At 46.9% G+C, this 26,978-nt stretch overlaps 1 protein-coding gene across 10 annotated transcripts in view; it reads left to right on the forward strand.

The window, feature by feature from the left end:
* Positions 1 to 26,978, forward strand: part of FRMD4A (FERM domain containing 4A) — a 592,045-nt gene that overhangs the window by 532,998 nt on the left and 32,069 nt on the right. For all 10 annotated transcript variants that reach the window (XM_057304597.1, XM_057304598.1, XM_026479048.4 and 7 more), the window contains exons 14-16: positions 3,515 to 3,656; positions 22,490 to 22,623; positions 26,720 to 26,842. In XM_057304597.1, the coding sequence (XP_057160580.1) occupies positions 3,515 to 3,656; positions 22,490 to 22,623; positions 26,720 to 26,842 (399 nt within the window). The remainder of the gene's footprint in view (positions 1 to 3,514; positions 3,657 to 22,489; positions 22,624 to 26,719; positions 26,843 to 26,978) is intronic.

Genomic DNA, 26,978 nt, shown 5'->3' on the forward strand with positions numbered 1-26,978 from the left:
GAAAGGAAATAGGGAAATTATTGATTGGCCCAATGACACAGTGTGTGTGAAATTGCTTTAGGAGATATGTGCTATCTATTATTATCCTCATGAATCCAACATAACTGTTCCCTGGCCAACACTTGTGTAAAGGTTAAGTTCTCTCAAAGTTTCCCAGATTAAGTCAGAGATGATAAAATTCCCCCTTAGGAATTACGTTACGACACCTTGCGCTTCTGGAATGTTGTTCTCTGTACAAGGGTGATGTGATCCCTCTCTGGTGGGCAGAGTGACGGCTGACAGGCCTGGGATGAGCTGCAAAATATTTCTGAGCAACCAGTGCTGGCTGGCATACGGGGCCGTTGCTCCACACCCCGCTGCACCGGGCCATGCCAGCCATTCCTTTGTCTGAAGTGCTTCGGCAAAGCCCGGGCCTCCCAAGTGATGCTTATCAGCCCTGAGACAAGTGCGGTCTCGTGGTCTGAGTCAGCAGGAGTGGGTGGCCGAGCAGTCTCAGGCTCTTCCCCGGCACTCAGGCATTTTCCTCTTTGAGGATCCTTGTGCAAATCCTGTAAGAACAGCTCTCTCTCTCATACACACGCACAACACACTCCCTTCATCACCGAAGACAGAACGGAAAGAGCCCGTATTGGTTGGTTCCCTGTGGCTTTAGAGGCACCAGCTACAACTGGTAACGTATATTTGTTGACCCCAAGGATCAGCAAACTCTGAAGCCCAGAGCCAAGGAATGTCTTATAGACTTGAGAGGAAAATATTTGAAAGCTCAAATTGTTGAGGGTAAACATTAGACACCTCTTCTCTGAACTCAGATGGGGACCTCTCCAGTTGGCCTCCAGTCCAGACATCTTTCCTTCTTGTTTTTTGTTTTTTTGTTTGTTTTGGGTTTTTTTTTCCCTGATCCATCTTCTGTTCTTCGTTCCACCTAGATCAGAAGCAGAGTGACAGCATGGTAGGGGACAGTGCAGCCTTGCTCGTGAGATAACAGTAATAAAACTCGGTAGGGCAAGAATCCTCAAAGTGTAATGTTCAGAATGTTGGAGGCTCTTTTGGGTTGTCCCAAGGACTTAACTTTTCAAGAAAAGAATCTCCCCATCTGTACTCCTTCCCCCTCTTAGCATTGCTCTCTCCACTGGGTCTTTTTGGTCATTGTCATATTTCCATCTGGAGAGAAGCTAGTAATTTCCTAAAGCTTCTAAGAATCTAGTCTCCTTTGGGAAGGATATCTGTTGGTCCCTTTTCCATATTTTGGTTTTTGCCTCTCAGACTGATATGTGGCAGGAATAGAGTGGGGGGGGGTCTTCTGTGTGACTAATGAGATTAATGAGATCCCCCAAATACCAGGTTGAGCCATCAGTCTCACCTCGTTTAGCAAATTACTTCCAGTCCTTGATTTGGATCCTGTTCCTACTTCAATTCCAGTGGCCTTTACATATTTTATCTAATTTGTCCTTATCACAACTCTGGCCATGTGGGTTTTAAGAGCTCCATTTTACAGACTGGGATCTGAGTATCAGACAGGTTGAAGGTCATGGCCAAACAGTGGTGAACTGGCCAGAGCCAAGATTCCAGTCCAGATCTTTCTGACTTCAAAGCCTGGACGCCTCCCCACCATGCTGAGTTGTTCTGTGTCTCCATGAGTCATTAAGTAGCTGCAAGCGACAGCTCCTTTTATTCGAGCGTGGGCGTTGGTAAAGAGGAGTGCCGCAGAGAGTAATGGGTGTGCTCCCTCTGCTTGCTCAGAGCGAAAGCTCTACCAGATGGGTGCTGTGGACATGCGCTGTTGATGCGAAATGAAAGGCACTTCCTGCTTCTGCCCCCACCACCCCTCCAGCCAGAGCACTGCGGGGGACCTGGTGGCCAGGGTTATGTCCTGAGCAAGGAGGCCCTGACCTGAGGAAGGTGACCTGGATCTGAGTGCAGGGACCTTCAGAGTTAGAAAGGAGACATCGGTCAAGGAAGGACCAATAGGATGATGTTCATACCCAGAGAACAAAACAAGCAAAAACATTCCATGTTACCTCAGTTCCTCAGACTCTCTTATAACGAGAGGAAAGTGCTCAGCTGTCGGAAGACATGGTCCTTCGTCAGTGTCTGCATCAGTGTTGGGGCCAGAGGAAGGGCAAGGCCGCATGGGTTCAGAGAGCCTCTGCTGGGCAGTGTAGGGCACCTGGACAGAGAATGGCCGTAAGGAAGAATGGGCAGCATCCACCCATCCTGCCGTGGTCCCCGCATCAGCCTTCTGCCAGCTTCTCCTGTGTGGGGGACAGACTTGGTCTCACGCAGAGGGGTGTGGGGGGCGGATGACTGGGTGAACCCACATGAAGTGACTGAAAACCTCGGTTTTGAATGCCACCTGGTTCCATCAGGGTACAGGCTATAGCCAATGGCCGTGGAAAGAAACCTCAGCAAATGTATGGGTTCTACAAGCATTTACAGTGGTTTTCATTCAGTTCATGCGATGGGTAAAGCCTATTGCCTTAAGCACGATCACAAAAATTGATTTCCTGAAGAAGGCGGGTGGGGGGGCTGCTGGGAAAGCAAACATCAAACACACACGTAGGAAATGCAAACCCATTTTCATCTACCGAGGGCAGTAACTAAAAAAGGTAGTTTATGAAAAACAAATACTTTTAGGAATAGGATTGTGATAACAGAGTACTTTTCTAATTAATCCAGCCTGATGTTACTACTAGCCAAGGCAGGCCAATTAATATGCAGGATAAATGGAGTGGAGCATTGCCTATAATCTGCAGACTTTAGAGTACTCAGGTATCAAAATAGAAGCAGAGCACAGTGTCGGGAGCTTACGGTGGAGCCTGAGCGTCCAAGCAAGCAGTTGTTCCAGGGGCTTCTGCACATGCAGACATGCTCCTTGTACGTCTAGAGTATGGTCACTCGCCAAACCTCTAAACGTTCCATGGCCACGTGGCTAACACCGTAAGGGGTTTAAATCCCCTCAGAATCTATTGGAGCTTCATAAATCTGTTTCACATACCTCTTCTGTCGATCACAAAGCTGAAAATTATTTTTTCTTCCTTCCTTAAACATAAAATATAATCACCGCTATTTATTAAAGGCTGTGTTCCAGGGAGCGGCATGGGGGAGCCCTTCACGTGCCCTACTTCCTTTGACCCTAACACAACCTTCAGTGGCAGGTAGTGTTTTTTCCCATTTTATAGCTGGGAACAATGAGGCTCAGTGAGATCAGGGGACTTTCCCCAAACCAGGACTCCGACGAGGTCTGTCTGATGCCATAGCCGCTGCTCTGGGCACAGCACGGTAGAGCCCTTAGAGTAGCTCGGAACACGCATCATTCCTGTCCGTTCTAGAGCCAGACCTCCTGCAGGGAGTTTCGGTGATTAGGATTGGGGGCCAGAGAACGCAAACCTAAAAATGCTGCAAGCCAGGAAATCAGTCCATTTGCTAAATCTCAGGACCGTAAGCCCGCGAGTGATAACCGTTCTCTCTCCAAGGCCAATGCCTCTTTATAAGCTGGCTGTCTTTTCCATTCTAGTCTAAAATCCATGCCGCACGAAGCCTGAGTGAGATCGCTATTGACCTAACTGAGACCGGCACGCTGAAGACCTCCAAGCTGGCCAACATGGGGAGCAAAGGGAAGATCATCAGTGGCAGCAGCGGGAGCCTCCTGTCATCAGGTGAGCAGACTTTTGTTGGAGAGCCACCGTGCGGGGAGCGTGGAAGAGGCTGTCGCTGCAACCTGTGGCTCCAGGGAAGGGCGGAGAGGGGCAGCCACTGAGGACGCAGCTTGGCAGGCTCGCCGGGAGCTGGCTCTGGTTGCGAGATGAAGGTTTTGAGCCAAATAGGAATCTGAGAAAAAACGCCCAAAGTGCAGGGTGGGGAGGTGGGGGGGGGGATAAGAAGCTGCAGAACCATGCCCTGTGGGAAGGACTGTTGGCCCCATGCATCTCTTCAGGCACCCTCCAGAGCCTTCTGAATGCTGATGGCCCACTGTCAGGAATGTCAAGTCCAAGGACGAGGTGGGGTCGGTTCACTTGGGTATCCTTAAGGGAGAATTATGCTAAGGAGGGGCTGAAGGCGGGCTCGTGGGGCCGAGCAACACTGCATCCTATTCTCAGGGGAACTCTTCGGGACTTCAGAAGGTACAGAAACCCTTGGCCTTTGACAAGCAGTCTTGTCACGGAATGCGGTGTAGCAGTGAGGTGCCTTTGGCAACTGAGAGTCCAAGGCTCTGATTCCGAGCTTGTTTCTGAGAGCCCTGGGCAAGTCATTTTGTCATTGGGTGTGGGAGGGGCGGACAAGCTCTGAGGATTCGGAGGGGGCTGATGTCCAGAATAGGGATGCCATTCGCTTTAGTGACAGGAAGAGGGGGAGATTTGAGGACCGCAGAAAGAGGGAGGGAGGCGGTCATTGTTTGGAAATGTTAGAAAGTATAACTAATGCAGGACACTCCCAAGGCCACACCGTCAAAGGCTGGTTGTTCCTGGGACAGTGTACCCTTGCCTCTGAGCCATGAAAGGGAAGCAAGAAGTCTTTGTTTGCCCTACCTCATCTTCCGGAGTGCTTGCTCTTTCTTCGCCATTTTTTTTTATTTTTATTTTTTATTTTTAAGATTCCTTCCTGCCCTAGCATTCTAGGAGCTGTCTCTGAATATTACACCTGTTGAAGCATCCCTCCATCTTTGATGGCCCCGCCCCGTGTGGTCTCTGCTGGTCCAGCCCATGCGGACTACCGAGGGCCCACCCTTCACACGTAGCCTTTCCTTCTCTGCCCTCTTGCTTCCACCCCAGGTGACCAGGAGCCAGAGCACCTTCATTCACAGAGGCATCCTGCCTGCCCAGATCTTGCCTCTTGCCCCTATTGGCTTGGCCTAGATTCTTCTACCCCTCACTGAACTTCCTCTTTGTTGCACCTTCCATATTGTGTTTCTCTCCTAGTTTTTCACTTTTCTTTCCCCTGGGTCTTCCACGGTTGTAAAAGGATGGAAGTGAAAATATCACCAGAGAGAAACAAGTAAGCAAGCATTAGCAGTGGAAAGTGATGTCTTCATAAGAATAAAATCCCATTGGTCACCGGGGTCTTTCCTAGAACCACGTCGAGTGACTGCACACAGCAGCAGTCGGAGGAGAGCGAGAAGGGGAAGAGCCCGCAGAGGAGGAGAGGCTAAAGTGGTCTAGGATGCTTCTAGGCTGGCCGAGTACAGTCAGAGCCAGGAGAAAATGTAGGCCCAGAGGACGAGGGGGAGAATGTTCCCCTCCTGGACCAAGAGGCCCGTTTTACTGGGGGGGGGGTGCTAATGGAGCTTCAGCTCAGGGGCCCGCACTGGGCAGGCCGTTCAGAGGCCCTGGGAGGGCCGGTGTGTTTTTGTGCACATTACACATTTTGCGTTCTTTTCTTTTGTACCTTGAAGTGCAGTTGCCATACAATGTTAACGTTAGTTTCAGGCGTACAACGTAGTGATTCATCATCTGTGGTATGCTGTGCTCACCTCAAGGGGAGCTCCCATCAGCAGAGGACACTGGTACCATACCATTGACTGTATTCCCTGTGCTGTACCTTTCATCCGTGTGACTTACTCATTCCATCACTGGCAGCCTGGACCTCCCCCTCCCCTTCACCCGTTTTGCCCCTCTCTCCATCCCCCTCCCCTCTGGCAACCACCAGCATTCTGTATTTTTGGATCTGTTTCTGCTTTTTGTTTGTTTCTTTGTTTGGTTTTTAGAGGCCACATATAAGTGAAATCATATGGCGTTAGTCTTTCTGACTGACTTCATTTAGCATCGAACCCCCTCAGGCCGTCCGTGTTGTCATAAATGGCGAGATCTCGTTCTTTTCTGTGGCTGTGGTCTGTGGTGCATAGACGTCACATCGTCTTTATCCATTCCTCCATCAGTGGACACTTACGTTGCTTCCGTATCGTGGCTAATAATAATCAATTGTATTATTTTCCTTAACTGAACCACCAATATAAGCTTCATGGCCCGCAAAACCTGGATCGCCCTCGGCCAGATCACCATGGGGTTTACCATAAACCCCTCCCCGCCTCACGTTCTTCAAAGCGTTTTCATTAGCGCAGTGAGCCAAATGATCGTTGTTTCTGACGCCTTGAGGTTTACTGTGAAAGCTGTAGAGAATGTTGTTGTATTGAAGAGAATGTCATACAAAGCCCAAGACCCCTGCCTCAAATTACAGCCACTGTCCATCCCCTGCTGAGTGGCGAGGGCAGACCCAGCACCAGCCTCTTTGTGCTCTAGACACTTCTAACCCTTGTTAAAACCCAGAGTCTGAGATACGAGTCTGGATTTACCTGCCCACGGTTGTCCTCCTCCAGCCACACATGAGCCCAGCTCATCCTTCGGGCTCAGTGAGGTGTGCATCCCTGCTGGGGTTTCCTATCCATTTGGGAATCTGGGTACTTTCTGAATTTGGCCTGGTTCTATCCCAGGGGAGGATGGAGTCTTGCAGCCAAGGGCTTCTCAAACTTCTAGGCGCATCAGAATCACTTGGAGGGCAGTTCAAACACAGAGAGTTGAGCTCCAGCCCCCGGGTGTCTGACTCTGCAGGTCTGGGGTGAGCCTGAGAGTTGGCATTTGTAACAGGTCCCTAAGAGATGCTGATGCAGCTGGTCTGGGGGCCACATCTTGAGCCCCTCTTCCTGCTGAGGAAGAGATAAAAGCCTGACGTGACAAGGTTGCTCAGGTGTCCCCACTTCCAAACCTGTGTCTTGGGCCATCTCCTCTGGCCACTCCTATCTGTCAGCGTCTGGGGACACCACACCAGTAACCTGACAGAGCCATGGACCCGGTTATGCACAGGAACCCCAAACCTCCTGACCTAGAACGGACATCACTCAGTCATCAGCAAGTGAGATCCAGGCATCTTCAAGATTAGAAAGCAGTTCACCTGTGTGGCTGCCACCAGCCTGATCGAACAGAATACTAGAATAACATCAAGTAAAGCATCCTTATACCAAGATATTAACGTGGTTTTCAAATCAGTGATAATTTTGCTTCGGGGGCCCCAGGCTGAGCTGTTTGGGAGTCGCTGGGGGCAGCTAAAGACCTTGCCGTCCCCGCTTTCGGAGAGGCAGCATTCGTGCGCCCTGACCCCTGGGCTCTTTCCTTGCCCACCCTCTGCTGCACCGCTGTGCAAGAGGAAAGCCCCAAGAGATGAGAAGCCCAGAAAGTATGAGCTGTGCCCCATGACCAGACCAGGCAGCACCTCAAACCCTGCCAGTCCTGCCAGCCAGAGCCTGAGGCCACGCTAAGTCTGAGGGTCCATGGGGAGGCCTCCATCCCGTGACTTAGGAAGACCATGCAGGGAGAGATCCCAAACAGGAAAGAATAGAGGCCATCAGTTAACAAAGGGAATTTCGAGTGTCCCCAGATCCAGTCATCACTCCCTCTGGGGCTGCTGATCCCTGGCCGTCTGTCTTCTGCCCTCACCTGAGGCACACCCTCTGTACCCCACCTGGAAGGGAGGGTTTCCCGTCCCCCATGGTGAGGACATCTAGCTGGCTTAAATAGCTCCACAGCTGGCTGGTGTCCCACGTGGTTCTTTTTGTCCTTTGGTGTCCTCTTGTCTGTTTCCTGAGAATTCCTTAGTGATGCCCTCCCACAGATGGATGAGGCATTGCTCTTCCAGAAAAGCCCTGCTTTTAAACACTCATTTTATTACACTTGCCAGACCCCATGCTCTACTTTTCATTTAGAAAATACGGTGCGTCTAATTCCGTATCCTGTTTGGTCAGTTAGTCTCCTCCTTCCCCTACTGCCTTATGCTAAAAGAAAGAAAAGGAAAGAGGGAAGGGATGGAAGGGAGGGAGGGAGAGAAAGAAGGAAAGAAAGGAAAGAAAAAAAAAAGGTGTCTAATATATATTCCTTAAAATCATTTTGAGAAATGAATTTTCATTTTAAAATCCTTTTTACAGGGGTGCCTGAGTGGCTCAGTCGGTTGAGCATCTGACTCTTAGACTCAGCTTAGGTTCCGATCTCAGGGTCATGAGTTCAAGCCCTGTGTTGGGCTCTGCTTTGGGCATGGAGCCTACTTAAAAAAAGAAAAAAGAAAATCCTTTTACCTACTTCTAGCCCAGTGCCTGACTTCCAGTAGTTACTCCAAACATGATTTAAAAATGGTTTTTAACATTACATTTCCATGGCTTATTTATAACTGGAAATAGTACCTTTTGAACCCCTTCACCTATCTCCCTTCCCCCCATCTCTGGCAGCCACCAATCTGTTCTATCTGTGAGCTTCCGGTTTTGGGGTTTGTGTTTTTTAAGTTCCACATATAAGTAAGATCATACGTATGGTATTTGTTTCTCTCCGTCTGACTTAACACAACGCCCTCAAGGTCCATCTGTGTTGTCCCAAACCGAAGATTTCATTCTTTTTTAGAGCTATTACTGCATCGTATGGCTGTGCCACGTCTTTTCATCCATCCGTTGGTGGGGTGTCTCCATACCTTGGCTGCTGTAAATAATGCAGTGAATGGAGGGCACGTGTATCGTTTTGTTTTTTTTTTTTTGTTTTTTTGTTTTTTTGTTTTTTTTAAATGATTTTTTATTATGTTAGTCACCATACAGTACATCCCCGGTTTCCGATGTAAGGCTCGATGATTCATTAGTTGTGTATAACACCCAGTGCACCATGCAATACGTGCCCTCCTTACTACCCATCACCGGTCTATCCCATTCCCCCACCCCCCTCCCCTCTGAAGTCCTCAGTTTGTTTCTCATAGTCCATAGTCTCTCATGTTTCATTCCCCCTTCTGATTACCCCCCCTTTCTTTATCCCTTTCTTCCCCTACCGATCATCCTAGTTCTTATGTTCCATAGATGAGAGAAATCATATGATAGTTGTCTTTCTCTGCTTGACTTATTTCACTTAGCATTATCTCCTCCAGTGCTGTCCATGTTGTAGCAAATGTTGAGAACTCGTTCTTTCTGATAGCTGAGTAATATTCCATTGTATATATGGACCACAACTTCTTAATCCAGTCATCTGTTGAAGGGCATCTCGGCTCCTTCCACGATTTAGCTATTGTGGACATTGCTGCTATGAACATTGGGGTGCATATGGCCCTTCTCTTCACTACGTCTGTATCTTTGGGGTAAATACCCAGTAGTGCAATGGCTGGATCATAGGGTAGCTCAATTTTTAACTTTTTAAGGGACCTCCACACTGTTTTCCAGAGTGGCTGTACCAACTTGCATTCCCACCAACAATGTAGGAGGGATCCCCTTTCTCCACATCCTCTCCAACAATTGTTGTTTCTTGCCTTGTCTATTTTTGTCATTCTAACTGGCGTAAGGTGGTATCTCAGTGTGGTTTTGATTTGAATTTCCTTGATGGCTAATGATTTTGAACATTTTTTCATGTGTCTGTTAGCCATTTGTATGTCTTCATTGGAAAAGTGTCTGTTCATATCTTCTGCCCATTTTTTGATTTGTTTATTTGTTTCTCGTGTATTGAGTTTGAGAAGTTCTTTGTAGATCTTGGATACCAGTCCTTTATCTGTAGTGTCATTTGCAAATATCTTCTCCCATTCCGTGGGCTGCCTCTTAGTTTTTCTGACTGTTTCCTTGGCTGTGCAGAAACTTTTAATCTTGATGAAGTCCCACAAGTTCATTTTATCTTTTGTTTCTCTTGCCTTTGGGGATGTGTCATGAAAAAGGTTGCTTTGGCCGATGTCGTAGAGGTTGTTGCCTATGTTCTCCTCTAGAATTTTGATGGATTCCTGTCTCACATCGAGGTCTTTCATCCATTTGGAGTTTATTTTTGTGTATGGTGTGAGATAGTGGTCAAGTTTCATTCTCTTGCATGTAGCTGTCCAATTTTCCCAGCACCATTTATTGAAGAGACTGTCTTTTTCCCACTGGATGTTTTTTCCTGCTTTATCAAATATTAGTTGCCCAAAGAGCCGAGGGTCCATTTCTGGGCTCTCTATTCTGTTCCATTGGTCTATGTGTCTGTTTTTGTGCCAGTACCATGCTGTCTTTGTGATCACAGCTTTGTAGTACAGCTCGAAATCCGGCATTGTGATGCCCCCAGCTTTGTTTTTCCTTTTCAACAGTTCCTTGGAGATTCGGGGCCTTTTCTGTTTCCATACAAATTTAAGGACTGTTTGTTCCAGTTCTTTGAAAAATGTCCTTGGTATTTTGATCGGGATAGCATTGAAAGTGTAGATTGCTCTGGGTAGCATGGACATTTTAACTATGTTAATTCTTCCGATCCATGAGCATGGAATATCTTTCCATCTTTTTATGTCTTCCTCAATGTCTTTTAAGAGTGATTTATAGTTTCTAGAATATAGGTCCTTTACGTCTCTGGTTAAGTTAATTCCAAGGTAACGTATGGTTTTTGGTGCTATTGTAAATGGGATGGATTCCCTAATTTCTCTTTCTCCGGTCTCGTTATTCGTGTATAGAAATGCAACTGATTTCTGAGCATTTATTTTGTATCCTGCCACGTTACTGAATTGCTCTATAACTTCTAATAGTTTGGGAGTGGCTTCTTTTGGGTTTTCCATATAGAGTATCATGTCATCTGCAAAGAGAGACATTTTGACTTCTTCTTTGCCAATTTGAATACCTTTGATCCCTTTTTGTCGTCTGATTGCTGTTGCAAGGACTTCTAGTACTATGTTGAATAATAGTGGCGAGAGTGGGCATCCTTGTCGAGTTCCTGATCTTAAGGGAAAGGCTTCCAGCTTTTCCCCATTGAGAATAATATTTGCAGTAGGCTTTTCATAGATGGCTTTTATGAGATTGAGAAATGTACCTTCTATTCCTACACTCTGAAGGGTTTTAATCAGGAAAGAATGCTGTATTTTGTCAAATGCTTTTTCGGCATCGATTGAGAAGATCATATGGTTCCTGAGTCTTTTCTTGTTGATATGATGTATCACGCTGATTGATTTGCGAATATTGAACCACGCTTGCATCCCAGGTATGAATCCCACTTGATCGTGATGGATAATCCTTTTAATGTACTGTTGGATTCTATTAGCAAGGATCTTGTTGAGGATTTTGGCGTCCATATTCATTAGGGAAATCGGTCTGTAATTCTCCTTTTTGATGGGGTCTTTGCCTGGTTTGGGGATCAAGGTAATATTGGCCTCATAGAATGAGTTTGGTAGCTTTCCTTCTGTTTCTATTTTTTGAAATAGCTTTAGGAGAATAGGTATTATTTCTTCTTTGAATGTTTGGTAGAATTCCCCAGGAAAACCGTCCGGGCCTGGAGTTTTGTTATTTGGAAGGTTGTTTATCACTGACTCAATTTCTTCATAATTAATTGGCCTGTTTAAGGAATCAATTTCTTCCGGTTTCAATCTTGGTAGTTTATAGGTTTCCAGGAAGGATTCCATCTCTTCCAGATTGCTTAGTTTATTGGCATATAGCTGTTGATAAAAATTTCTAATAATCCTTCCAATTTCAATGGTGCTCGTCGTGACCTCTCCTTTTTCATTCATAATTTTAATAATCTGGGTCCTTTCTCTTTTCTTTTGGATAAGTCTTGCCAGTGGTCTGTCAATTTTATTGATTCTCTCAAAGAACCAGCTTCTAGTCCTGTTGATCTGCTCTACTGTACTTCTGGTTTCTGCTTGATTGATTTCAGCTCTAATTTTGGTCAACTGCTTCCTCACGTGTATCGTTTTGAATCTGCGTTTTCATTCTCTCCGGATGAATACCCAGCAGTGGAATGCTAGGTCATCTAGTCGTTTTGTTATTAATTGTTTGAGGACCCTCCATACTGTCTTCCAGAGCGGCTGCACCGGTGTGCATTCCCGCCGACAGTGCACGAGGTTGCTTTTTCTCCACATCTTTGCCAACACCTGTTGTTTCTTCTTTGATTCTAGCCATCCGGACAGGTGTGAGGTGGTATCTTATTGTGGTATTGATTTGCATTTCCCTGATGACGAGTGACGTTGAACATCTTTTCGTGTCTGTTGGCCATTTACATGCCTTGGAAAAACATCTAATAAGATCCTCTGCCCGTTTTTTAATTGGATTGTTTGGGTTTTTGCTATTGAGTTGTATGAGCTCTTTATGTATATTGGACGTTAACTCCTTCATCAGTTACGTGATTTGCAAACATCTTCCCCCATTCAGTCGGTTGCCTTTTTGTTCAGTTGATGGTTCCCTTTACTGTAGCAGCAGCTTTTAGTTTGAGGTACTTCCGCTTGCCCATTTTCGCTTTGGGTGCCTTTGATTTTGGTGTCAAATCCAAAAAATCACTGCCAAAACCAGTGTCAGTGTTACAGGTGAGTGAAATCAGACTTGGAAGACCAGTAGCAAGAATCCCGCACGTGCTGCATTTTAAGGACCTTCTGTGTTCCTGGAGCCTATGGCATCCTGGGCCTTGCCTAGAACTCACATGCCTGTCACCCACACTCGGATTGTCCTTTATCGGTCACTGCGTATGCTGGCATCAGACCTTGAAAGGTTAATCTTGTCGGATCAGGCTCCTGTTGCAAATGGTGTATATCCTTGCAGTCTGCCCTCCACTTTTTCACCCTGGTCTATACCCGGATTGTGGTGTGGCTGAGCCGTGTGACGACAATGTAATATCGCTATGGTGTGAACACTTTTCCTAGCTCCCAAACCTCGCCTGGTACTATGCACGACATTTTATAAAGTTAGAGTTCCTCTCTTCAGAGTGCTTCATACTGTTTATTGATATTAACAGAGATAAAATATTTCCAAGCTCTTAGTAACTCTGAAGGTGATTTTCCTGTTTAAAGGCACGTAAATACCTTTTAAAATTACTGATGTCCAGTACTTGGCATCTGAGGTATGAGTTGCTAGAGAAACAAAGGGTCATTGCTATGTATGAAAGAAGTCGGGAGACTACACTTACTAACGCCCTGAGCCCAGAAGGCTAGCCATTTCAAAAAGAAAGTGTCCACATAATTGAAACGATTTATTGAGGCTTAGGGGTAGGCCCCCTAAATTTTTCGATGGTGATGCATAGGGCTCTGGCGTGTCAGACCTGTAGGCCCCTGTCCTAGTAGACACCCTTAGGGGCAGTGAGCCTTCTGAGCCCAAGACACAAGACCTGTGTCGAACTAAAAGGAATCCACCTGATCCAGCACTGAATGGGATCAGACCACAGGAACGTTATGGAACCTGCATCCCGAATCCTTGTGTGCAGGGGTCTGGTGGCCAGGCTTGAAAGGAGATCCCCAGGACATGTCAGCCGAGAGATGGTGTGGTCTTCCCAGAGTCCCCTAGAAGAAGGGACGTCAAGGCAGCGCAGGTGCCAAGGCAGGCCGACAGAGCCGCACGCCCTGCCCTCCACAAGCCTGACGCTGTGTGGGCCTTCTCACAAGCTCTGCCCGCTGGGCGCTGCTCGAACCCGCTGACTGCTGCAGGGCTGGGAAGCAGGGCCCTCTTCCACTCTGCCCTGGGGGAGGCTGCACATTTGCCCCCAACTTTGTCCATGCCTCTCTCCGTGGCTCTTGCTCATCTGAGCTTCAGGTAACAAATCTGTGGAGGTTCAGACAGAGGCAGAGAGGACGGCTGTGAGTTCAAACCATTCAGTGATGATGTTCTGTGAGTTAGATAAAAAGCATCCGAAATCTTTTTTTGTGGGACTTCAAACAGTTTGCGCCTCTCTTCCCTTCCCCTGTTTCTTGAACTCTCGAAGATGGGAGAGGAGAAAAAAATGTCACAAAACAAAAAGCAAAACCGCACCGGCGCTCGTCCTGGGAGCTGGCCACACACGGCCTTTCCGTAGCTCGTGTGAAAGAAGGAGGCGGTGTGGGGCTGTCCCGGGTATTGTGTGGAGGCTTCTCCGTGGAGCAGAGCTGATGCCAGTGGGGGTGCGGGGGGCTGAGCGAGACATGGCTTTGCTCTCAGCCTATTTAAAGAAAATGGTGGAAACTGAGTTAGGAAACAACCAAGTGTTCTGAGTCCCCTGTGGCTTGTTGCAGGAGCCTCCCAGACCAAAAAAAAAAAAAAAAAAGGTACTGTGTGTCCTCTCTTCAAGAGATGAAACCATCGGACTGCTGGGGGCTTCTTGACTGGAGACACAGGGCCTCAGCCACCCATTTGCTACAGAACAAAGGGCCGTGTTGTGTCTATAAATAGGAGTGAGGCTGTGTGATTAATGAGATGGCGATTGAGTCATCATCGTGATCAGCAGGATTGCGAAGAATGTGGCGAGGGATCTTTGGTTTAAAACACACACACACACACACACACACACACACACACACACACACACACACTGCGGTGCGTGATCGTGCCCCAGCTCTGACACTTTCCGTTCTGGGGAAAACATGTGTTGGTCCTGGGCCCTCGTACCGCCCGGGATCTGTCCGCATTCATTACTCACCCTTCCACACATTCCTCTTCTCTGAGGGCTGGCACTTCCTTCCATTGTTAGGAAGTTTATTAATAACTAATATAACAATGAGGATGCCAGGATCTGACCCCTCTCCCTACAGAAAGGTGATCTGATCGGCATCAGTCAGCCTTATGGTCACGGCTCTATTCAGCTCAGAACACACTGCTTCATGCTGGTAGAAATCACATTGTCTTTTGGTTTGTTTGGGTTTTTTGTCTTCTTTTTTTTTTTTTTTAAAGATTTTATTTATTTATTCGACAGAGAATAGAGACAGCCAGCAAGAGAGGGAACACAAGCAGGGGGAATGGGAGAGGAAGAAGCAGGCTCATAGCGGAGGAGCCTGATGTGGGGCTCGATCCCATAACGCCGGGATCACGCCCTGAGCCGAAGGCAGACGCTTAACCGCTGTGCCACCCAGGCACCGCGGGTTTTTTGTCTTCTTTCTTTCTTGCCCTCACTCTCTCCTCTCCCTGTGTCTGTCTCAGCCTCTTAAAGGTCTCTGTTACCATCTCCCTGCCACCTCCCCCTTTGGGTCTAGGGGTGAGCAGGATTCCAGGGGCTTCAATTTTGGTCATAACCTGAGTGCAGGTGGGCACAGCCCTGCAGCCTTGGCCCGAGGACTGCGGCTCAGCCAGGCCATGTTCCTGCTGGACTTCGTGACCAGGGAGGGCTGAGATATCTCCTTCTGTGGAATGGATATTTCTGGGCTTGCTAGAGTAGGATGGGCCAGTGATGAGACTGAGAAGAAGGGAGAACAGTTGTCCCTTTCTGATCTCATATGGGGGGAGCCTAATTAAGTCATTTATAGTGATATTTCTGCCCTTGGGTGTTGGTGCTGAAGCTGTAGCTCTGCCTGGTAAAGAAAACCAGAACAGAGTAACCATGGACGACCTAAGTGAACTCCTCTCCAATGGTGAGATTTTAAGCATTGAAAAACAAGTGTCATTATGACCTCTCCTAGGCACTGCTCCGTTCCCATTCAGGCCAGCCCTCTTGATATTGCAAGGGAATTAACAGAGTCTGGGAGCTGGAAAGATAAGCCCCCTCATTCCACAGTGTAGGAAAGGGAAGTCATATGATCATAAACAGTAGTTTCAGCTCGAGATCCTACTTAGTATTTTTATTAGACGCTGCTGCTAATTTTTGTAAGCAACTATTCAGTCCCCTCCCCCCCCCCCAATTATATTTGTCCTCTTCACCCATTGGCCAAAGTGCCACGGAGCAATGAGACAGCCATGCGGCAAAGCTGCTCCAGAGACGCTAGTCACCATCACAGCCGCTGCTTTTCCACAGAGCTTTGTCACTTCACTACTCTTTGAAGTGAACTATTTTATTTTTGTAATTTCTGAGCCTGACGAGGAGTTGTCCAAGCATGCATTTTTCATCCTAAAAATCACATTTAATTCTCAGAGACGGTCTCCAGAGATCACACATTTATCTCGAAATCTGCAATGTGACATTATTTCACAGGGTCTCTTAGGACATCTTTCATGTACGGAACTCATCGTTGAGGATTTGTAAGGGAAATAAATATCTCTTCATCTTAAGGAAGAGTTCAGACCTTTCCCTCCTATTTATTCCTGAGGTGTCTGCCAAAACTTTTCCTTGCAGCTTTTACAGATCTGCTTTTCTTTTTTTCCCCTGAAGGCTGAAACAGATAGATTGTCATTTCCTTCCCATCCTTTCAGAACAACAGATTTCTTTCTTCTTTGGGGTACTGTTTGTTTCAAATTTCCCCTCTTTTCAAAGAGGAAAGCACCCCTTCTGTCTTCTGAGATCAGCGGGCTAGTCATCAGTATTCCATCTCTGTAAAAACAGATGAGCCACAGTTCCTGACAACATGCTCTTCATAGGATGCGTGTTCATATCCGGTGCTGAGTGGCCGAGGGTCTTTGGAAAGATTGGAGCAAATTCTCCATCACAGCCGAGTGAGGATATCCTTCCATGTGTTTGCCGGCTGGAGGGGAGCCGGTGTCCCCCTCACCCCCCCACCCACATCCTGCCCCCGGCAACCGGCTGCCCACGGGCTGAAGTCTGGAGTTCCCCAGCTGGGAAATAAGAAAGTGATGGAGGCTTTTTCTCCAGAGGTAGCCAAGCGGGTTTTCACCACGTCTCTGCCGGTAACCTCTACAGCATCGGTACCATAGGATCAGTAGTTCTCTCAGGAGATGCCCAGATACGCACTGAGAGCAACTTTCTGACCATTGAGCACATCAGTCAAAAACTCTCTGGCTGTGGCTGGATGGATAGGAATGGTCTTCTTTGAGGTCTTTTTTTCCTCTTCCCCCACCTAAGTTAATCGCTAAATCAGTTGCTAAATTATTTGTGACCTATTCCTAGAAAATCCTTTGGATTCAGATTGAAACATAATAATAAAATCGCCAAAACCAAAAGATGTTATTTCCAACCTGGTGTCATGCAAACAGATGGTTACTGAGCAATAAGCAGGAAGGTTTCCTAGAGCACTAATCTGATGCACTGGTTCCTGGCAGTGCAACACGGGGCCACCTCAGCTGCTCAGACTGGAGGGGGTCATCAGCTCTCCAGGTGAATTACCTAGCTGGCCCCCCGGTGAGGGTTCCCTCCAGCATGCCATTCCCTCTCTCATTCAGGTGGCATTACTCATCTCCCGCCTCTTCCTGGCAGGCAGCTTTGTGCGTCCCCCTCCACCCCACCTTGCTCACAGAGACTCAGGCTCCATTGGCTCATCTGAAGTACCCCTCAACTCGTTCTCCTCCTTCCTTCGGCCTGCATTGTAATCCATGCAGGATGTGGAAAGAGTCTGGGTGTGAAAGGCAGATCTGATTTGCACGCTGCATGGTTTTTTACTGTGGCAACCAGCAGCGACCAAGACAAAGTTCCAGCTCCCATGCCCTTTCCCTTCTGGGTATAAAACAGACCAAACAGAGCTGCCCAACTGGAAACCCAGCTCTGCCTCCCTGTGTCCCAGTAACCTCTTCCGTGAAAACGGGGCTAATGTTTTCGTGAAGATTACGTGAACTGTGACATAGGCCGCTCCTGTCGGGAGTCTGGGAAAACCCACATCCTCTCCGTTTCCTCCCAAACGTCCTGAGGGCACAGGGTGCCTTCCACCAGCCTGCCACGCGTCTTGCCTGCCCACTGCTGAGTCTTCCTCTTTTACATTATGGGGCTCCTGGAATTGGGGTGCCAACTCCCTCTAAAGGCCAGGCACACTGTTTAATGCAAAAATTACTGATGCCCATGTAACATTTACCAGGCTCTGACTCTGTTCGGGCATCTCTGAGGCATCCCCCAACTTCTGAAGAAGTCCTGTGCTCGTTCTTGTACCGTAGGGGGAGGAATCAGAGGCTGAGAGAGGTGGTGCCCTGTTGCCAAGTCCCCGCAGCGAGCGCGTCGCAGAGCTGGGACACAAGCCCAGACCTGCTGACTCTAAACCACTCACTGGCTTGTAGACTGCCTCAGGAGGCTCTGGGCCTGTGTGTTTTCCAAAGGATATTTACTTCACTCCTTCTGTAAATGTGGTGCTGCCTTAAAACTTTGAACAACAGTTATATCTTTAAAAAATGCTCGCATCACCTCTGTTTTCTCTTTGGCTCCTGCACGAATCCATCACGTGTGGACAGCCCTTTCCAGGTAGCGCTTGGCTACTGTTTTGCCGAACTATAAATTTTGCAATCTTGCTCTTCTGGCTGCATCGGACAGGTTTTATTCGTCTTCCTGCTTCATTAATCCCAAAGACAGCTCAGATTAACCTCTTTTTTAGCATCCAAATTTACACCCATGTGCTTTGGTCTGTTGATGAGATGGAGGGGTGAATCCTTTTTAGCCCTGGTTGATAACTAGACATTCCCTTCCAGTTCAAGGCAAACTCTCCCAGTAACTGGGGGTAGGACCAGAGTTGGCAGGGTGTTTGTCTTTTCTGGAAGTGAGAATGGTGAAGAAGAGGGAAGTCGGGGGCGCCTGGGTGGCACAGCGGTTAAGCATCTGCCTTCGGCTCAAGGCGTGATCCTGGCGTTATGGGATCGAGCCCCACATCAGGCTCCTCCGCTATGAGCCTGCTTCTTCCTCTCCCACTCCCCCTGCTTGTGTTCCCTCTCTCACTGGCTGTCTCTGTCTCTGTCAAATAAATAAATAAAATCTTTAAAAAAAAAAAAAAAAAAAGAGGGAAGTCAACACTGTCAAGTAACAATTGTAACATTTGCAGCAAGGATTGCCAGAGGCAAGAGGGAGCTACCTGTGCTGTCGATTAAACAGTACAGTCTCCAAGTTGGGGAGCATCTTGGAGGTTGGTTAATTGGTCATTTTCCAGATGGGGACATCGTAGCTCTAAGAGTTTAGTGACCCAAGGTCTTACACCAATCAATAGCAGATATAGGATGGACCCCGGGTCCCTTCCCTGTCCATCACCGCTCCTCTCAAAGGTAGCAGATTGACATCTTTTTTGATTTCCAAGAGGAGAAACTTAAAACCTCAGAGCGGCCTTGCGTGTGCCAAGGCACACCTGTGTTCCAGTGACCAGAAATAGGTAAACCAGAGCAGTGGAGAACTTCTGTACTTTTCACCAAGTCCAGGTGCTGATGGGAAATTATTTCTCCATCCTGAATCATCTCTTATTCACAAATCTTTAGTTTATAAGATTCCTGTTGACCTGAGGCCCTTCCCTGATTGAGTTTCTTCCTGGAGTCTTTCTTTGTCACTTGAGAGTAGCAGGGAATCCGTGCGTCCTGATTCCAGGCCCTCTTGCTGGCCTGCCTGGTACGTGTCCGCCGTGATGCTCCAGGGATGCCTGAGGGCACCTGTGGGGGCAGTAGGAAGCTGCCTCAGCGTCACAGAGACCTGGGGCTCATTCTCCTGATGCCCCCGATCTTCTCTCTGTGGAACTGTTACTGGAACACTCTTGCAACTGGGCACGGGGTCACCTCTTCTTGTGGTCGCTATGTTTGCCTGGTTGCAGGGAACAGCTCCCCAGGCTCAGAACCCTTCCCCCAGTGCCCTGGATTTCCTTTCAAGAAACAAAGGCACTGGGAACCTCTTTTCAAATGCAGTGTTTCAAATGCATGAACAGGTGAAGGCAGAGCTGCCTAGCTTGAGGAGAATGGAGTGGGGCCCCTGAACTCCTGAATCTCCATGACCCTGTTCCCACCCTCATGCATAGCAGCTCAAAAGCATAACTGCAAACTCAGGCATTCAAGAAACAGTTTGAAAATACTGCCTTTGTATGCAGAATTGCATAGTGAGGTCTTTTCTTGAGCAACGAGGAGGAGGTAGCATCAATGGTTTCTTTCTTTCTAATTCTGCTGTGTGTTTCACTCCTATTAGATCTACCCTGGATCTTGAGGATTTACCTATTCCAGGCACAGTGAGAAGTATTGTATGTGCATTAACTCATTTAGTCTTTACAACAGATTTAGGAGGTCAGGTCATGTACCCAATGTCATACAACTAGTGAGTAGTGTAGAGTGCATCAAAACCAGGTCTGTTTGACCTCTGCTTGCCATCCAGTTACCACTAAAAAAGAAAAAAATCTGCATGGCCAGGCTTGTTCAGTTGCTTTGTAAAAATTTAACTGGGTACCCAGCACTACATTCCTCATGAGGCAATTTCCAGAAGAAAGGTATGAACCAGAGCCAGCCAGTTTCATGGTTTTAGATACAGAAAGGGCCTCTTGAGCCATCCAGTCTGTCCAATGTGGATTTGGTATTTAGACTAATTATTATAAATAATAATAATTTAAGTAGCACTAATGAGCCTTGTAATTCAACACCAAACCTTAAGGACCAGGTCATCCAAAAATGGTTGCACTTTGCCTCCCGGAGTTGAATGTTCTCATGATTTCTGCCATTCTTGAACATAATGAAGCCTTAGACTTAATAGATTATCATTTCCTATTGAGAGGTTAGGCAGGGGTGAAAGGGAAAGCAATGAATTTTTCACTTGAGCTAGAAATCCTTTCACCTTCTTGGGTCCAGTTTTCTCCAGTCCTGTTTTTTAAATCTAAAGTCTGACTTCTTCCCCACCTTGGGTACTTCATTATTAATGCTTTAGATGAATGCCATTAAGTGTTTCTGTGTCTGCCGTTTTGATTGGTGACTGTGGCTTAGAGAACCAGGTTAAGATGCACAGCGATTGAGCTGTAGGACCTTGGATGGGTATAAACTAAAGGTAGTTGAGCACTGATGGGCCCAGGGTAATTAACTTATAGAGGTAGGAAATCTGAGCCATATCAGAAGGGGAGCCTGCAGTATTGTCCAGTGATGTGTTGCATCCGGGCTTAATGTCTGACAACCATGAGGTCTTGGAAGCCTTAGTAAGATTCAAGCTTTTGTTCGGGTTTGCTTTTGAAGTTGGAGTCCTGCCACTGAGCATGACAAAATCCAGGAAAGAGCTACAAAAATTAATGAAAGTTTGGAAGGCAGGTTCTTCTATAACTCATAGGTACTTACGTGTACTAGGTTTCTTTACCAAGATGAGCTTCAGCTTAATTATAGCATCCAAGTGTATGACTGATGGCGTTTATGTGTTTGTTCGTTCAAGGCAATATTTATTAGCTACTGTGAAGACACAAAGATGGTACGTTCCTGCAATGATAGATATTCTCTATTTCCAGCTAAAATGGGCTGGGGGAGAAAAAGTAAAAAGCCCAAGTTGGAGTCAAAATGTATGTAGTTGTTGAGACTTATTGAGTATTAGGGTTCTAGGAACCTTAGTTGCATGGTAAGAGACTGCTCAAAGACTAAGAACAGCGTATTTAGGGGGATGATTTGAGAATAGCAGAGCTTTTTGATGCAAAGGCATAGAAGACCTTTCTAGCCTGAGGATTCTAGGATGTTTTCTTTACCATTGGAAGAGACAGAACACTTAAGTCTGGCAATTCTGACTGCATTGTTCTCAAGTTTGTCATCTGATCACTGACTTGTCCCAAAAGGTTTCGTATGGAAATACAGTTCCCACCTGCCTCTCCAAAAAAAAAAAAAATCCCACTGGAATTTTTCCTGGGATTGCAGCAATTATCTTGTCTAATTCCTGGAGAATGGACATCTCTACAATGTCAGGCTTCCAATCCATGACTATGGTATACCTTTCTATTTTTTTAGGATTTTAAAGTTTCTCAGCAGGGTATTATAGTTTTCTCTGTAGAGATCTTACACATCTTTTACTAGATTTATCCTTAGGTATTTGGTGGTGTTTGATGCTGTTGTAAATGGCATCATCTTCCGAGCCCCTTGAATGATCACCCAGTAACGCCACCCGTCCATGTCTGTGGGCATTAGAAGCAAAATAATAATTAGCTTCTTCCTTCCCAGGGCCACAGTGGGCCTTGTCAGAAGCCATCAGGGTAAACATGTATAACAGCTTCACTGCTAGAAACCCACTTCAGGATCCAAACTCTACAGACCGGAAAGTGTTCTTTGATCCAACCTAAATTCCTCCAGTTGGCATTCTAGCATATTTTCCTTTTGCGTTTGGTTCACAGTTTGCCTTCCACCAAGATTTCATATCTAGCAGTCTGCTGCTTGAATCATCCTGCAGATATTTCCACCCTGAGTGGTAGAATATGTATAACTTTCACCAGGAGGGAATTTGCTCATGATATAGTATTAAGTTAAAACAATATATAATGAAAATCAAATTTTATTTTTAAAATATACACGCTTAGATAAAAGGATCAAAAGAAAATACATAGAAGTGGTTATCTCTGGGGGACTTATTTATGGACTATTTTTATACAGGTCTCCATTTTCAAAATGTTTATGACAAGTATGCATCATCTTTGAACTAAGCCAAAAATAAACATTGTTAAATGGAAAAAAGAAAATCAAAACTATGTATTAAAATTACTGGCCTGAATTTTAACTTTCCTCTTCATCGTGTAACGCCTATTAAGTGCTAGGGAAAAAATCAAACAGGTATGCCACGTATCTTCAGATAATCAAGGAAGAGAAACTTCTTTTTCAGGCATGTTAATTTTCCTGCCAGTCCTCTGAGTAGCTATAAATTCCACTAAGTGCCAAGAATTCGCTCCTTGTGCCTGGGACTTTGTAGCACCTGCTTTGTGTCCCACTCCCCTGACTCCTGGGTCAGTCCCACACCCACAGTGTGGGCTCCAGAGAGGTACTCTGTAGTCCAGATATGTGTCCCCCATCCACTGCTCTATTAACCCCACTGTTTATTGACAGGTTCTCAGGAATCCGATAGCTCTCAGTCGGCCAAGAAAGACATGCTGGCTGCCTTGAAATCCAGGCAGGAAGCTCTGGAGGAAACGCTTCGCCAGCGGCTGGAGGAACTGAAGAAACTCTGTCTTCGAGAAGCTGTAAGCAGTTCACATTTTGTGTGTGTATGTGGGGGGGGGGGTCCTCTGTCTTCACGTATTTATAAAAAACAAAAGTGGGGATCACACAGAGAGCATCAGCGGGAGACAGGACCTTTCCTGAAGCACAAATGTGGGAGACTCCCAGCTCCTCCAGCGCGCCCTGTCATTAGCAGGAGTGGACCTTAATGAAAGATGAGACTAGCAGGTAGAGCAGCTCTGCCCGAATCCTCAAGGCGATCCCACTGGAGACCAAATGACAGGTGTAATGGCCGTCCCTTCTACACGCACAGTGCACCGTAGTTTATAGAGCACCTCCTGCTGTGATGTTACCTCCTTGGATAGACTGGCTTGCCACCATCTTGCTAAAATTTGGGCCTGAACTCATTGTCATGGTGGCTTCCGTTTCTCTCGAGGCTACTTCCCATTGGTCTTTGGAAATCCTATGGAGAAGCCTCAATGGGGACCAACAAGGAAACCAGGATTTCGCTTGATACATGATCCCCTGGTGCTTCTTTTTTTTTTTTTAATGAAGTCTCAGCCTACTGATATTTTTTAATTTTACGCAAAGCAAGCCTTCCTCAAGCCCATGTATACACGGGTCTCGTGTTGCCTTGGGATGTAGACACTGTGGCCTGCCACTGTCTGTATTTGCTGCAACAGCCACTTTACCTTCTCCTGTTCATTCCATGACTCTTAGCATGTTCGAAAAGTTTTTCGTTTTTTTTTTTTAAAGATTTTATTTATTTGACAGAGAGACAGCTAGCGAGAGAGGGAACACAAGCAGGGGGAGTGGGAGAGGAAGAAGCAGGCTCATAGCGGAGGAGCCTGATGTGGGGCTCGATCCCATAACGCCGGGATCACGCCCTGAGCCAAAGGCAGACGCTTAACCGCTATGCCACCCAGGCGCCCCGAAAAGTTTTTTTTTTTTTAATGCAACACACATGACTGGGGGGGGCGTGTACGCACACGCACGAGCACCTGCTCACGCGTGGGTGCAACAGGGCAGGAGCCCTCTGGAGAGCAGCTGCGCTCTGCATAACCTTACAAAGAATTCTGTTGGTCAACAGTTCAGGATGGGAAGCAAAAGAGGTTCCCGGGCTGAGCTGAAGAGTGTAATCCCCTCCCCCAAGTCCCAGTGCCTTGCCCCAGGAAAAAGGAAACAAGGGACTATAGAATGAGATCGCATTACATTTCAACTTGGCTTAATTAGGCCCTGGGTTGATTTAAACCGGAGCCTGCACGAAGCAGACCCTCATGAGCACAAATCCACTGCAAAGCTTAAGAAAGCAGCTGGCCTGACCAGGGACGTGCTCTGTGATACTCTTAATATTAGTAACCTTTTTATAGAGAATATGCTGAAAGCATTGAAAAAATATGGGCTTGGGTGTCTGCATTTAATAATTTGTAAAGCCTTGTTTTGTTTTTAATAAAGGAAATGTCCCTAAACCCAGCAGGGAATCCGCATCAGAAAATCGGAGAAACATGTCAAGGCAGGGTTAGCAGGCATTATAAAGGCCTCCCTGTCTCTCTTGAAATAAAAGCAAAATAAGGAAAACAAAGCTCCCACTTCTTAGAGTGTGGACACCAGAAAACAGAGCTGGAGTGAAAGGAGTCGCCTCTCTGGGGAAACAGGCCCTGGGGCCAGATGGCTTCTGTGCTTGCTCACCAGTCTCCTGACTCCCCATTGTGAAGGGACACGGGAGAACTTTCTCAGTAACTGTTGGGCTCTTTCTCTGGGTTATACGCACCATGCATTCTTAGCTCCGTTTGGAGAAGCGCTGTTTGTCTGCTGGGGAGGGGGGGGCGCCAAATGGAGCAGAATGAGCGGACATGGCTTACATCCTGCCACACGCTCAGAACAGAAGGAAGCAGGACGAGCCCTTCCATAAGAGCGCGTGAGCCCGTTCCTCCCCCCAGCAGCTCTGCTTACATGGGAAATCAGATTAAATATGGAGAATCAAGGGCTTGACTCCAGCACCTTCCAGCAGATGCTGGAAAATCAGTAGCCTCATGTTTTTAAAGTAGTAAACCACAGACACTTTGGAGTTATAAATCAATGGTCATGTTAATGTTCCCCTCCTTTCTGTAAGTTTCAAAGTAGAAAGGAAAAGTCCTAACAGTATAAAATCCTCAGTGTGTTGTGTTATTTATAGACCAGCTTCTAGGGGAGTAGATAAAAATGTTGCAGAATAAACACATAACTACTCGGGAGACATGTGAACCACATTTTTAAAAAAAAACAGGAAAGAAAATTGCAGAGCATTTCGTACTCAATAATTGGCCATTATGTTCTGAAATGCTTACACTAGGGAGTAAAAAGCCCAAGAGTTCATTTCCTGGTGGCTCGAACACAGAAGGAGAGAGGCCCAGGAGAGTGAGCGGTGGGTGTGTTTGCACATGCCAGTTCTCTCTCTCTCTCTCTCTCTCTCACACACACACACACACACACACACGTGTGCATGTGTGCACACACACAGTGCCTGCACATACACCCTAGTCACACACACACACAAGCATACACATATACCCCAATACACACACCCCATTGCACTCACACCTCACCTGCACATAGGCACCCTACTGTGCACACATGTGTACCCTAGTCTCACGCCCAGTGCGTATATGCGCACACACACACCAGTGCATACACATACACAGCCTAGTGTACATCAGTGCACACATGTACACACCCACACAGTGCATGCACCCATCCCAGTGTGCACACACACAGCAGTGGGGAAAGACCAGATCACTCCTCCTATTGGAAGGTGGGTGAACACCTGGAGTCCTGTGTCTGGCGCTTTCTCACCCATTGCGCACACTCATACTGGGCCATTGCACACTCGTACTGGGCTGCCCGGCACAAAAGCTATTTGTGTGGACGGACAGGGAGCTCTTCCGTGTCGGAGCGGCCCCGTAGGCGTGGACTGGGGACTGGAAACCTAGGGCTGGGCTTTGCCCGGAAGTACCGCCCCTGCCAGTGGAGACGCTCGGTGGCCCTCCCACAGTCTTGCACCTGGAAGTGACTCCGTGCAATTGATGCCTTGGCTCCACCAGTGGATTAGCCACTGACTCAGATTTGATCTTTATTCCCAGACATAACCCTTAATATGGAGCCTTGTTCTAATCCGGAATCACTCCACAGACTTCGGCGTCTGCCAGGATCACATCAGCGAAATTCACTGTCCTTAAATTCACACAATTAGATTTCTAAGAGCTGAAAATGCACAACAGATCTTTTTTAATGGCTTGTCAGTAAAATGGATTATATTTTCAGTTTCTACTGAAACTCTTATTTGTATACATGTAATGTTTTTTAAGCTCAGCCTGCTCCTTGAGCACCTAGCCTGAGTGGAGTAATTATTATTTATGTTCAGTTTCTAATTTTTGTAATGTGCACCTTTCTTGGCTTTGCCATTTAGATACCACTCCTCCTAAGAACACTCATTTGAAGGACATTTTGAACTTAGATATTTGTGAGGGAAAATCTGATGTAGTGGAAAGAGCACAGAAACTGGAAAGACCAGAGCTGTCGCGTTGGCTATGCCCCCTCCTGGCTGTGTGGCCCCACCTGTCATGTATCAGGCGCAGGGGAACACTTGGGAAATCAACAAATGGGTGAGATTCAGGTTTTATGATGAAAGCCAATGGTCATTTTATTTACCCAAAAGAATTTTACTTTGGCAGAAACTTTGAAGCACATCTGTTCGGTAAAGGACTGCTCTCATACTTGTTTAGAGAAATGAGGGGCACCTGGATGGCTCAGTCAGTGAAGCGTCTGCCTTCTGCTCAGGTCATGATCTCAGGGTCCTGGGATCAAGCCCCACATCGGACTCCCTGCTCGGTGAAGAGTCTGCTTCTGCTTCTCCCTGTGCCCCTGCCCCCTGCTCATGCTCGCTTACTCTCTCAAATAGATAAAGTCTTTAAAAAAGAGAGAGAAATGAAATTGCATTTCAGGAGCCCTTACTTGGACATATTGCTAAAGGTGGCGATTTCAAGTCTATGCACTAAATCCACGCTTTGAAGTGCATACGTCCTAGAAACCGAGCGTGTGCCCTCTCCTGATTTCTGTTCTCATGCTGTTACACGTATGCAGGAACTGACAGGCAAGCTGCCCGTTGAATATCCCTTGGATCCAGGGGAGGAGCCACCCATTGTTCGAAGAAGAATCGGGACAGCCTTCAAGCTGGATGAACAGAAGATCCTGCCCAAAGGAGAGGTGTGTCCTTCTTGATATTGTTGGATTCTCCCACCTTAGCCATATTTCTCCTAAATGTTGGGGCGTCCAGGTTTTCTGTAACAGGGTCTTCATTCTACCCAGTGCCAGAGGCCGTTTCCCCTTTCCTCCCCAGTCT

This window comes from Ursus arctos, unplaced genomic scaffold (assembly GCF_023065955.2).
Source record: "Ursus arctos isolate Adak ecotype North America unplaced genomic scaffold, UrsArc2.0 scaffold_30, whole genome shotgun sequence".
Taxonomy (NCBI): Eukaryota; Metazoa; Chordata; class Mammalia; order Carnivora; family Ursidae; genus Ursus; species Ursus arctos.